This window comes from Hyaena hyaena, unplaced genomic scaffold, assembly GCF_003009895.1.
Source record: "Hyaena hyaena isolate Hyena2069 unplaced genomic scaffold, ASM300989v1 scaffold_1204, whole genome shotgun sequence".
Classification (NCBI taxonomy): domain Eukaryota; kingdom Metazoa; phylum Chordata; class Mammalia; order Carnivora; family Hyaenidae; genus Hyaena; species Hyaena hyaena.
Genome location: NW_024081831.1, coordinates 305,540 through 320,043, shown reverse-complemented (window position 1 = coordinate 320,043; position 14,504 = coordinate 305,540). Strand labels below are relative to the sequence as shown.

Sequence of the window (14,504 nt, the reverse complement as noted above, 5' to 3'; positions counted from 1 at the left end):
TGTTCTCCAGAGTCTGCACATGCCTAGCACATAGTATACTAGACTATAATAAATAGTTGTTGAAAAATGAAGAAAATAACCTTTGAATAAAAGAAATGACATTGGAAGAGCAGGACTATTTAAACCATCAACAAGAGTCTAGGTTTTTTTTTTTTCCAATTCAAAATTGGTTGTAAAAAGGTGACTGAAATTAAATCATATCTATTTTTTAAGTTTATTTATTTATTTATTGAGAGAGAGAGGGAGAGAGCATGAGCAGGGGAGGGGTAGAGAGAGAGAGAGGGAGGCAAAGAATCCCAAGCAGGCTCCACAGTGTCAGCACAGAGCCCAATGCAGGGCTCAAACTCACAAACCATGAGATATGACCTGAGCCGAAATCAAGAGGCAGATGCTTAACTGACTGAGCCACGTAGGCACTACAAATTCTGTATATATTGATAAGAAAATTCTGAAGGCTATGTGCAAAGATGATTGAATGAAAGAATGAAAGCAAGAATGAATGAAGGAATGAAAGCAGGGGACAAGTTAGACTACTGCAGTGTCTCAGTCAGAGGAATAACAGTCATAGAAGAAAGGGTTTACAGCAGAAAGGGTGGTACATAAATAAACATTGAAAAAATAATATTTATTAGAAGAGATAATATTCAATTTCAATAAAAACACAAAAATGGACTTAGGGAGTATGTTAAAATTTGGATAGTAGGATGTATCCTGATTAACTATAATATGGTATTAACACCATTTTTCCATGTAGAAGTGAAGTTAAATATCTCTAGATCATATTAGATTATTGGTTTTTATATTGATAATACCATTCTATGGAAATGGTTTGAATGTCTTTTTTTTATGACATGAAAATAATTAGAGAGATGTGGAATTTTTGTTTTCTGTTTTGTTTTCTTCTAGGATTGACACTGAGTAAAGATCAAAAGAAACGGCTTCGGGGTACAAAATGAGGACCCATGACTCAGGGAAGGATGGGTTTGTTACAGTTAGTTAAACTGTCAGGTAGGTTTTCAAAACAATCTGTATAATTTCTTTCTCTGAAGATTTGGATAGAGATTCAATCTTACAGGATAAATTATGAGTAGTTTTTCCTACTAAGGATATAGCATCAAGTTTCATTTTACTGACCTCTAAATGCTATTTTCAACAAATACTCTATAAATTTTAGATACTGGTATTAAGAGTTCGGTTCAAATCCCCCTTATTCATTTTATCCATGTATAGTGCAAAAGCTGGATCATGTATTTTCAATATAATTGTTCCTTTGAAATGTAAAAAATCATATGTGTTATTATAAAGTGTAATAGCAAATGCTCTATCAATTTGAAAGTCATAATTCTTGGTGATTATCAATAAAGATGGCAAAAAAGAAACAAATTCCTTCCAACAAGGCAGTATTTTATACCTTTTACATGAATCACAGTAAATCATCACTATGTAGCATTTATACATATCACTTAATACTGTGGATTTCTATGCACACTAAATGTAGTTCTTTTATTAAACCCATGTACCTGTCCTATAAGAGCACATATCATCAGAATGTAAAAGAACAGTTCTTCTCTTATGTGTTCAATGAGAGAATATAGATCTCTTAAACATGACAGTTAGATTTCCCTTTAGTTTCTCTGAGAAGTACTAAATATATTAACACTTCTTTTTTCTTCTCATGGCCCCTGACAAAATTCATCTCTTCTTCCCTGTTTCTTTAATTGCACTTTTCAGATACACTTTTACTTCCATTCCTCAGCATCATTAGGAGAACTGAGTGATTTTTAACGAGGAGGGATATGCATAAAATTTCATGGATATCACGCATTCCAGGTTGCATTACAGCCATGATGTACTGACATTTGTGTTGCAGTCTGGGGACACTGACACATTCATTCTCGGTTTTCTTCTCTACAGTGTCTAACAAAGTAACCGGCACATGGTATGGGTTAAACAAACTTTGTTGAATTACATGGTGGGGGGAATTGCATTATGCTAGCTGGTGCAGTATTTTAGAAGCATTTTTATTTTGTGAAGCTTTATTTTAAATGAGGAATGAATCAGGACTTCACTGGAGTTTACCACCACTCAAGATTTCATTTTTTTTTCCTTTAAAGGAATTTTAAGTAGTACAAAGTGAAAAGAATCTGTGTGTCTGGGGTTCCTATTTTCCAAAGACTGACACACAAGCCTGAATGGAGACTAATTCCTATTCGAGATGGAAGTTTCAGATATCTCTGAATTTCATCATTCCGATTAAATAACATAAGAATCTTGGAAGATTTTTTTTAAAGGAAGGAAAAAACCCACTTTTGTCCATTCCTCAGGAATACAAGTTTCAAAGAATGCAGTTAGGGAGGGGGAAGAAAAAAAATGAACACCCTGGAGATAAAAAATATATTAATTTCAGAGTGAGTGCAGAATGGAAAATCTAAGTGTCACCTTGCCGCCGCACTGGTGATGATCTTCAGGCTGCCTGGGTTCCGGATCAGCTTGTCCAGAATGCTGACAATCTGCTCAAACTTGGGTCTGTTGTTTCTGTCTTTCTGCCAGCAGTCCAGCATCAGCTGGTACAATGCAGCTGGGCAGTCCATGGGGGGCGGCAGCCGATAGCCTTCATCCACAGCTTTGATCACCTGTGTGAGAAGCAGTGTCCAGGGATGTAAGAGCTGAGACTCTTATTTTTGATGGGCAGGGCTCACCAATATGAATATTTTAAAGTCAAGTGAGCAAGTTCTTATTTTAAGTTGTTGGAAAGGATAACAGCTTATCAAATAATTAAGAGATTATTCATGCCCAGAAATGTTATACACCAGAAGATTGAGAGAGAGAGAGAGAGGAGAGGAGAGAGAGAGAGAGAGGAGAGAGAGAGAGGAGAGAGAGAGGAGAGAGAGAGACAGAGAGAGAAGTGTTTTAAGGAAAGAAACATTTGTGGGTTTTTTTGTTTTTTATTTTTTCAATATTTTTAAAAATATTTTTATTTATTTCTAGGAGAGAGAGAGAGAGAGAGAGAGACAGCGTGAGCAGGGGGAGGGTCAGAGAGAGAGGGAGATACAGACTCTGAAATAGGCCCCAGGTTCTGAGCTGGCAGTCAGCACAGAGCCCGACGAGGGGCTCAAACCCACAAACCGCGAGATCATGACCTAAGCGAAAGTCGGACGCTTAACCGACCAAGCCACCAAGGCACCCCAAGGAAAGAAACATTTGTAAAGATACTTTTCAGAATAAAATCAAAAGAAATATTCTAAGATTCAGGAAGCTTAAGAGTTACACAGAAGATCTTATTTGGGCATACAGATGTATGTGGAATATTGTTCATAAATAAATGAGTGCAGGAAAGGTCTACTTTTTTCAAATGGTACCTTTCAAGTCATAGTAAATTCTTTAGGTAAAATCCTATGTGGGGAACAATGAAGTAACAATTCATTTGTACCTTTAAATCACATAAGCCAGTGATTTTCAAACTTCCTGTGTGTCAGAACAATCTGGGGGACTTATTAATACAAAGGTTGCTCTTCTCTGAATCATAAGTCTAGGGGAAGGCCTGAGAATTTGCATTACTACAAATTCCCAGGCGGTGCTAGCAGTACTAGTATGGAGACTGCACTGTGAGGCCCTCTAATACAGAGAAAATTTGGAAAATAGAGATGTGGAAGAGTCTGATTTTCCCAGGGCTGTTACAAATATAGCTTGATTAGAGAAGTCCTGAAAGGTTTTTATACACACAGTAAAAGCAGGGTTTTTAAAAAAAAAAAACAAACTTTTTAAATGTTTTATTTATTTTTGAGAGAGAGATAGAGACAGGGTGAGCAGGGGGAGGGTCAGAGAGAGAGAGAGGAAGACACAGAATCCCAAGACAGGCTCCAGGCTCTGAGCTAGCTGTCAGCACAGAGTCTGACTCGGGACTTGAACCCACAAACCGTGAGATCATGACCTGAGCTGAAGTTGGACACTTAACCGACTGAGGCACCCAGGCGCCCCGAGTAAAAGCAGTTTTATATGTAGTGAGTAGGAAATGACTAAAAGCATCTCAGCTTTCCATGTTATGAATCTTTGAGATCCAGCCCACAGTGTTTGGCTAAACATAAAGAAAAATCTCTGAGTATTGATCCCATGTCAATAGCATCCTTTTACTAAGCATTGGCAAAGCATCGCTTATAAAAATACAAATCCTTTTGAAAAATCACATCACAGTTACAATAGAAAGTTAAAGACCATTTTTTCCATCCAGACACTTCACTTTGTATAACTAAATTCATGTGTAAGTTTAATACATTAAGAGAAACAACATTCTGGAGATTGGATGTTTTGTCTGACTTTGGGAAATACTATGTTTAAGTAAACAAAATGTTAGTTTACATCATTAATTGAGTCTACAAAGGGTGGCAGTACTGTGGCTTATTACTATTACATACAGACACTTTTGCAGCAAAAGTACTTCAAACAGACCCCTAAACATATTGGTTTTCTTTTCGATCACTTATTTCCTTATATTCTGGTGACAAATGTCTTCATTTTCTCTCATTTCTAAATCCCTGCTTAAGGGAAACATGTGATGCTGTAAAAGCAACTCAATTAATATCCTTGCAAGACTCAGAAACTTTCATTTCTTCTAAGTATTCTGTTTCAATGTCACAAACTGGGAGCCACCTGGTTTCATTATGCTCCACTTCCTTGCACAGCTTGATCTCTTAATCTGAACCCATAATTCATTGACTACAAATACTTACATCCTGATTGGACATCTCCCAGTATGGTCTCTCTCCATAGGACATCACCTCCCAGAGAACAATCCCGTAACTCCACACGTCGCTGGCTGACGTGAACTTGCGGTAAGCTATAGCTTCTGGTGATGTCCATCGGATTGGGATCTTGCCTCCCTTTAAATATAAAATCATGTACATGTATGATCAATGCACAAACTCGCTAACATATAATATGAAACCTGACTGAATTTGTCCAAGTGCTTCTCTTCTGAAATGGAATATAGGTTTCTGCTGAAATATCTTGATATTTTATTTTAATTTTTTAAATGTTTATTTATTTTTGAGAAAGGGAGACAGAGCACGAGCAGAGGAGGGGCAGAGATAGAGAGGGAGACAGAGAATCTAAATTAACAGACTCCAGGCTCTGAGCTGTCAGTACAGAACCCACTGCGGCGCTGGAACTCAGGAACAGTGAGATCACAACCTAGGCCGAAGTCGGATGCTCAACCAACTGAGCTATTTGGGTCCCCCTTGATATTCTATTTTAATATGAAGCAGAAATGAGTGGCAAACCATGTACTGAAGTGTTTAGTTTCAATTTGAGGAAAGGCAAAAACATTTAATAATTGCTCAAATACTGCTCAGGTTTACATCACCTATGCTACATTAATTACTCATCTGTAATAAAATGACCCAAAGTAGATGTTCTAGAGTGTATTAGAATAGGATGAGTTATCCTGGGCTAACCTTTATTGATTTAACATCGATTTCTGCTTGACCAAGCAATCTTAGTTCAGAATGCAAGTTAACATTTGTAATGAACTTATACCATTCCTTGACATAAAAGTTCTCATTGATATTTGTTAACTAAATGAATTCAAAATAAAATTATCCTTCCAAAAAAACGCTCTTCAGTACCCAGTGCTTCATTACATCACTAATCGCTGAAGTACCTTCCATGTCCTAGGTAGGCACCATATGAACCAGTTAGATATAATGACTACATTCCCAGAACTTATATTCTGGAGGAGAGTATTGCTTCTCTGAGTTATGAGAGGTACGGAGGTATGACTCCCATGGAATTTTCTCTCAGTTTAATAAATACATTTAATAAAAATGTGTCAAGTAGCAACCATATGGGAAGTATTATACTAGTCACTTTGGGTGAGACAAATATAAATAACATACTAGTCCTTCTGTTTGGAAAATATCAGGCAAATGGGAATGATAATTAGTTGTTTTGAATAATGAAGTGCAGTAAGAAATAAGTATCTAGTACTTTGCTTTCAAGCTGTACTATGTAAATGAATCATCTGGAGCTTGCTCCCATGGAAATTCTGATTCAGTAGTTGCAGAGTGTAGCCATGGTCTGCATCTCTAAAAAGCTCCAGGTGATGCTGATCACACCGCTCTTGGACCTCACAGTGAGTAGGAATGCAGTGAGATAGCTGTGATGTAGAGCAAGGGCCTGAGATGCTCACTAGAGAGACTGAGGGGTCACATATAAATTGAGCCTTAAAGGATGTACAAATTTTTGATATAAAAAAAAATGGATAGATGTTCCAAAGAATTCACATCATCCAAATTATAATGCCTATTCATCAAAATGTGTTCCATTGACATTGAGCTACAGAGAGTGTCACTAGTTTTGAAGGGATGCTCAAGCAGGGAAAATTTCACATTCAACATTATAATGTCAAATTCTTTGTGTTCAATACTAGTAAAATGAATTCAAGTAGTAGCTTTGTCCTATTGGTTGCCATAAGTAAAATTATTGTACCTAAACTATAATTTGAAATCCTTTGCCTATGAAAGGCTAAATAGATTATAAAGCTGAAGATAATGAGCATGAGCTCTGCAAGCCTGTGCTCACTGCAGAGAGCAATGGTCTTGCATAGACACTATCTTGGCAAATGTGCAGGCGTTCAACAAGTGCTCACTGGCTTGAATTGAATGACTTTTCTCCTAAATACATGCTATTCTTTTATTCTTGGGAAGCTTTGTTTCCCCTGTCTGCCTTCTGCACCTAGTAAACTTAGTTGAACATCTTGGTCAAATGTAAACTCCTTGGTGGAACATTTGGGAATGTTCCAGGCCAAGTTGGTCACTCCATGCTCTGTCATCCTTCTACCTTTTAATTATCCTGAATAGACGGGGATGTTCAGAGGAGTCATAGGGTTGCTTCCTTCATCTCTGCATTCCTGTAGTTTAAAATAGGAGTCTGACTTTCAAGCGCTCCTGTTTACAACACCTTGTTTCCTGGAGGTGTGTGTATGTTTGTTGAGAGAGAGGACTATGTTACGGGCTTAAAGTGGTAGATTTTACTGAAGATATCTAATGATTTTGAGCATTTTTAAAAATACAGCCCATTTTCAGAAACTAATACATTGAGCCTAGTTTTTCAGAATATATATAAATACTACAAATGAACCTATAAATAGCATAATAATAGCTTTAATAATCATACTATTCATTTTTGTCCTCTTTCCACACATGCTATTTAAAAATGTTGTTATTTCCATAATAATAGTAAATATAAGAATTACTTAACAAGTTTTTACAGTATCTATAAAATTATGAAAATACCTCACAGGGTGTTGTGTGGATTAAAAATTTTAGAGTTTGCAGAAAGCTTTAAAGATTTTCATTTGGCTCCATAGATAATATGCATCCCAAACCAACTGTATCAATATGAGTATTGCAGGTACTTTACTGACCTAAAAATATCACTGATAATTTAAGAACCATTATTGTTTCTGAATATGAATATTACAGTATTCAATTGTAGGATGAGGTAAGTACAATTTTTAAACATAAAAATTAATTCATGTCTGGCTGAAACTCGTATGCTGACTGAAATATATGATGTATTTACCTGTGAGGCAAGTATGTCTATTTAGGAGTTTACTCCAAAGACATCTTAACAAAATGAAATCAAAACATCAAAAGTAAAATAGCCATGTCTAAAGTCTAGAGCACTGAGGGAGAAGAATTAAAATTCCAAGTATTAGATCAAGAGCAAATGAGAATAACATACTAAATGGAAAAAAGGTCACACCATTCATTGCATTCTGTTTGTAATATCTCAAAGTTCAACACCCTAGGCCTTGTGGCAGATGGCTAGTCTGTTGCATGCTGCATTTTTCCCCCCACAAATGGCAATGTGTTCTACATTGCCCCATGTAACTTGTAGTCCAGTATGGATAGGAGAGATTACAAAGTACCTGGAAGCGGCATTTGCTCTTCATTCCCATTTTTTACACATTCTTTACATATGTTAGGTAATTTTACAACAAGCTCTCTCTACAGCAGCATTACTGATATTTTAGACCAAATTAATTATTTGTTGTAGGGGCTGTCCTGTGCATTGTAAGAGGTTTAGTAGCATCCCTGTCCTTTACCCACTGGATAACAGTAGCATCCCTCCAATTGGACAGGCAAAAATGCCTCCAGACAATGCCAAATATCCCCTAGGAGGAAAATTATCCCTACTTGAAAATGACTGCTTTAGATGGTATGTGACAAGCTTTATTGAGCAAGGGTAAAATAATTCAGACGAGATCCAGGATTTATCTAGGATTTTATGTAGACTAGGTGGAATTATCTTTTTTTTTTTTTTAACATTCTTACACTTTCCATGGATATTTTTATTTCTGTTCTTGTCAAGTAAGGGCCAAATTCAACAGAGCTAATCTTATACTTGGGTGTTGGTAAATATCGCAGTATCCCTTTGAGATGTTTCCCTCTGTTTCCAATTGTTTACTGTTTTTAATATTTTTGTTATTTTATTTTTTCCTTTCTTTTTACCTTTCTTCCTTTCTTTTTTTCAAAAATGGGATAATTTCCTATTGCTCATGAAGCTTTCTTTTAAATGGAGATATCTATGACCAAAGAGTTTGGTAAAAAAATAAGTTTTTACTCCAAGAGCAAACACTATCCATGGCAACAAAAGCATAAATATCATTGACATAGTGAGACACTGGCTACTTGTCCTTGAGGGCCCAATCTGATTCTGAAATATGGATGAAAGAAGAACCTATACATTTTAATAGGTTTAACTTCCTGGTAAGGCTGTCTGCCTTCAAGTTAAACATCTGTAGATCTGAGACTATCAAAATAAAATGAAATCTCTAAGAGTCGGCTACTAAGCTTTTTACAAGTCGTCCATTGTAGAGTTTATTCATACTTTTTCTCTTGATTGAACACAAAAGTTCCTCTCCACACACCTCCCTATTCCCTGCCTTAACAAATTCAAGCTCATATTGTTTGACCTTTTTTTTTTTTTTTTCTTTTTCTGGTCCAGAAACTGCTTCATTCATTATATATGTTGGGGGCATTTTAAAATTTTAGATGTGTTTCAAATAACTGCCAAACACATTCTGCAATGGGCTATCTAAAAATATGGATTCAATGAGATAAAAAGGTCCTCATTTGCCATACTTCTTTCCTGTCACAATAAAACAATTCCAGTGCAACAGTCCTTAATGAGCTAAAACTCTGTTATCAGTTGACAGTTTCAAGTTTGCTTGGCAAAATGCTACTAGGCATTCAGAGTACTATAAAGCACAGCTAGTTACCATAAAGACAATTTATGACGATGTGTTCTTTTATAATATATAAATACATTGTAAGATGAATACATTTACTTAAGGTGGTCTCCATATCTATCTGTAAGCTTTCCCAATATTTGTGTATTTGACAAAAGCCTCCAATTGTCCTGAGCAAGCTCAAAATGACAGCATATGGAGTGTGTCAAAAGCCTCAACTGCAGAGGGAACTCCAGAATAGAATTAGAAGTTAATGCGTGTTTCCCATATTTAAAAGGCCAAACCTAGGACCAGCTCCTCCGATCGCAATGTCTTCTCTATGTTAACTCAGTAATTGGGGGTGCAAGGGAATTTAGAGTCACTTGTTCAACTTGCATTTTTAAGTTTAGCAGAAATCAAGAGTCTTGGTTTCTAGTTTAATTTTAGCCTACTGTTTAATTTTAGCCAAGTTTCTTAACTTCTCTGTGCAGCTATCTTATCATTCATAAACTGAGGATTATAGGGCATATCTCTAACAGCTGTGCTGACCTATGAACAACTTTCAACTGTCAACTCCTTCAACTTTCAAATTTCTGTCTTAACCCTACATGTGTATGAAGGATGCTGACATTTTCAATGTTAATTATTTTGGACTCTTACAGACGATTCTAAGCTTTGGTTATTACATATCTACTGGGCGTGCTATCTGGATTTACTTCTACAGAATTCTTACAGAAAATTTAAAAAAAAGAATAAAATGGTGCAAGTAAAGATACTAGGGATTTTCTGGGAAGAGGAATTACATAATTGCTACATTCAAATCCAGGATTAGTTGAAGTAGTCCAAAACCTTGTTCACTTTGTCCAGAAATAGCAGTTAGAGTAAACCTATTCTCAAAAGATCCTGCAATTCAGTTCTCTAAGCTTAATGAATTTAGACAGTTCAAATGAGACATTTGGCTAAAAGCCTGAATTTTTCAGGCACTCAACTAAAGCCAGCTCTTTCGCTATGGGTTAGGGGCTTCAAGTCTTGATTTCTAAGAAAAGGAGTATAATTGCTGAACTCTCTGGACATTTAGGCATAATATCTCATATCTGCCCCAATTTTTCTCTAATTATATATACAAATCTCTCCCTACTGATTTAGTAAATGCTTTGCTGATCCACAGTTCACATTGCCTGCCGGTGAGCTCTGTCAGGTCATACTTAGAGTGACAAAGGACTTTGGAGAGTTTATCTTAGTAAACCCTAAGTAATTGAGTGTTTAACCTGGAGGCAAATATTGGCTTCTCAGGTTAAAAGTGGAACCATAGAGATAAATCATTTGACTCAAGGATTTAGCATCTATGTATTGGCAGGGCCTACACTTCACTTGCTGTAGACAACAGTAGACAACATTTTGAAGGGCAAGCCAGGAAGACTCCCAGGGGAAGCATCTGTTCTAATCCCCAGTAGTTCAAATCTAAAAGCCATTGAGAGAATTATTCCAGCAGATGTTGATTGCCACAAGAGATCAGAGACAGATGATCTCTTAGGTAGCAAAAGCCTATCCTTTGAACTTTTGAAATGTTTCAACATTATGTGAAATGCTTAAGAATTTCTTAAAACAGGAAAATCTTCACTTTGCATTCTAAGATACTCTATGGCTATCTGGGTAATGTATACAAATAAATACTTTTTCTGTTACTTTCTGTTAGTTTCAAATTAGGTCATCTGTTGTATAGTGTCTATCTTCAACAAAAACAATGCCAAAATTTATGGATTAGGCTAAAGATGTTTCAGAATTCAGTAAGGTTTTAAATGCTAAACTTTGTGTTTTATACATACTCAAACCTAATTTTGTTTAAAGATTAGAGAAATTCATTTGAAAGTGTGTGTTTTAAGCACTCTGAATACAATTTGCCAAAAAAACAGTTATAAGTAAATAAGTCAGAAAGATCTATACAGTATCAAGAATATCATATAATTGCAATTAAAATAATAGAAATACTAGATTCATTCTAGTAATTAACCAAAGAAGCACAAAACTTGACTGAGTTTGATTTAATATTGATGACTGAAAAATAAGGAAAGATGAAATGGAGGTGGAGAATCTCATAATATCCCAAAAGACAATTCTGACTAGACATCATGGCAACGGTTCCCTTAAGGGTCTATGTTTAGTAAATAACTGCTTGAAATATGGGTGAATTCCAGAGCAGTGGTCAGTAAATGAAAAAGAAAAAAAAATCACTGGAGTGTATTAGAAGCCTGATATATAGAATTATCACTGCAAAGGGGTGATAGGGCAGAAATGAGTCAAATTATTAGTCATTCCAGACATCAAGAAGTAAGACTGACTTAGGACCTCAAGACTGCTGTACTTTCTGACATCCCCACCCCTCAAAAAAATAAGAAAAAAAGAAAAAGAAAGACTGCTGTATTTTCCAATGTGAAAGGAAACTGAGGATAGTCAAGGACTTCAGGGAACCTGGGTAAAGTTTCAGGCAATGTGTCATCACATATTTTAAAATGTGGGATATTCACAGTGAACCGAAAATAATTTGAGAAAGTAAGTTTTACTAAGCTTCCAGGGCTCACCAACATTATAGACTAGACCAGTCACTACTACCCTGATGTTTAGTCTGAATTAAATCATTAATCTGACTACTTAATTTGTCTTCTTGCAAAGTGAGCCTGTTGGACGTAGAACAATGATTAAAATTAATTTATTAAATTGAAAAGATAGTTAAAACAAAGTAAATCTGGTTAACTAACTTTGATATTTATATTATTTGTTCCTTCACTCTTTCCAACTCACTGCTATAATCTCATTTTCACCAGGAAACTCTCTTGATCTTCCTAACTAAAATAACACACTCGGCCACTACCCACATTCTTTATCTTACTTCTCTGCCTTGCTATACATTTACTTGTTTATTACCTGAGTTCCAATCCTAGAATGTAAACTCATGAGGACAGGGTTTTGTTTTCTTTATTGTTGGGTCCTTTTGTCCTAAACAGTATCTAGTACATTGTAGGCACTCAAATATGGTTGAATGAATTGAGTGAATGGATGGTGCATTTTAGAGAAAACTGCTAGAGACGGTGTGTAATATATTACACGCAACCTTCTCACTACCATGTTCCACTCCAAAATTATAGCTATAGCTTTTCTCCATGTAAATCTGGATAAATTATTTTCATGTGTTAAAATATTTGTGGTATCAAACTCTCTGAATTGGGTGGCTAGAAATTACTAGATATCTCATTAAATTTTGATACAACATTGACAACTGAGATTACTAAATTTTCTAGCATTTTCTCATTTTTGAATATGTGGCTTTATTTTGTGAAGCTACATAAGGCATGTTCATACTGATTCTCAGAGAGTAGGGAATAAATTTATGACTGACATTCTTTATTTTGGGGCAAAGCTCAAAATACACTCCTATATGAAGGCCATTGATTAGGTATTTATGTATTTTTTTCACTCATGTGTAAATGACATATGGCATATATTACTTATCAAAATAATATAATTTTCTTTCTATATCACACTTTTTAATATGCATAGTTTTTAGTCCTTGACTAGAGGATTAAGAGTCATGTTTCCTATTATTTATGTCCTAAGAATGGAGTTATCCTGAATAGGAGTATTTAACAACTTAGCTTTTAACCACTTGCATTAGCTTCTTTAAAAAAAATTCTTTTCTTGAAAATGAAATTAGTTAAAGTAAAGCTATAGTAGAATACTTTGTATATCTAATAAGTAAAACTACAGAGAAAAAAATCAAATACATGATTATGTAAAATAAGATTTCTTCCTTCTATTGCTTGACATACAATGATGTGATAAGTTTTTATTTGGTTTTATCTTCTAAAAATTAAATAGATGTTAATGGGCTATAGGCCAATGTAACAAAAGTCAGAAGTTTCTTATCCAATATAAAAATCATCTAGCTGATGACTCATTCTGCATCTTCAGGACAGAAATAAAAAGGAAAAAATTGAAAAATAAAAGATACAACCAAAATCAAATCATCTAGCTTTCTCAAATTTCTCAAATTGGTTTATGTGGTAATTATATCTCTAAAATGAATTTGGGGGCTTGAGAATTGAATTGACTTTATACAATATAACATATAAATTAGATAAAAGCCTATAATTTCTCTAACTTGATCCCGTTAAACAGCAAATTGAGCACCATTATAGTGGAATTTTGGACTCCATTTATTTGAACATATGAATATAGGAATGTTCATATACCTAGACGTGTGCATGCACATAAAAATGCTAACCATTTAAAATGAAATTTCATAAGGAAAAAGACTAGAAAATTCTTTAGTGGTAAACAGTTCTCACCCATAATTCCATGGTTCTGTTAAAATGAAATAAAGTAAGTAGGTTAATCCAGTGCAAAAAAACCCAACATATATATATATATATAAACCATGCCATAATTGTCTTTTGAATTCATATGATGGGAAATAAAAGAGAGGGAATTCATTTTTTGGTATGTTTTTCTCCACAATGAAAAGTCTCTAATGGTGTAAATCTGCACAGCTAAATGCTCCAACCCAAATAAAATCCAAGGCCTTTCAAGATGATTTGCAACCTTCGGTACACAGCTGCTTTTACACTTCCAAAGCCTTTCTTCGAAACATGCTATATCATATCATACAACATGCCCAGCTTTACGTCATTTAATAAATATAAAGACATTGAGTTTTTAGAGTGTTTTTTTCCTGACATAGTATCTAGTCTTTGAGAACAGTAGTTCTTAAAGTGTCATATAAGCATTGCTGGGTGCTTCCCATGAGCATTTCAAAGGACCGCAAGACTGAACTATTTTCATAATAACACAAATACTATACTTTCTCACTCTCAAATCCCATGTGTACAGTGGAATATCACAAAGGTTACAGGATGCATAATAATGTTATGAGCAAGTGTTAATGTTTGGAGTTTCTGTACAACTCAGTAGTGAGGAATGAGGAGAAATAACCATAAGTGAGTATTGAAAAAAATTCTGATTCTCTACTCAATACCCTTATAAAAGAGAAGACATTTTAAAAAAGTATGTTTTATGATCTTATCTGACCCTCTCCTCTCAAGGAATGCTGTTGGGACATAAAGTAGGAAAACCTGTGATAGACTTAAGACAGTATCAGAAACAGCATGGGAAAACACTTGATAATTTGTTTCAAGTTTTAAGGTTCAGCATTTCTCAAATCGTTAGATGGCTCCCTCCAGTTAGAAAAAATAAATGCATAATTAGTGGACATAAATTCTGT

The 14,504-nt window shown here is 35.1% G+C and overlaps 1 protein-coding gene across 2 annotated transcripts in view; it reads right to left on the bottom strand.

Annotated features, from left to right (window-relative positions):
• Positions 1-14,504, bottom strand: part of EPHA3 (EPH receptor A3) — a 340,047-nt gene that overhangs the window by 26,455 nt on the left and 299,088 nt on the right. For both annotated transcript variants that reach the window (XM_039222850.1, XM_039222851.1), the window contains exons 13-14: positions 4,728-4,877; positions 2,440-2,633 (exon numbers count right to left, since the gene is read on the bottom strand). In XM_039222850.1, coding sequence (XP_039078781.1) covers positions 2,440-2,633; positions 4,728-4,877 — 344 coding nt within the window. The remainder of the gene's footprint in view (positions 1-2,439; positions 2,634-4,727; positions 4,878-14,504) is intronic.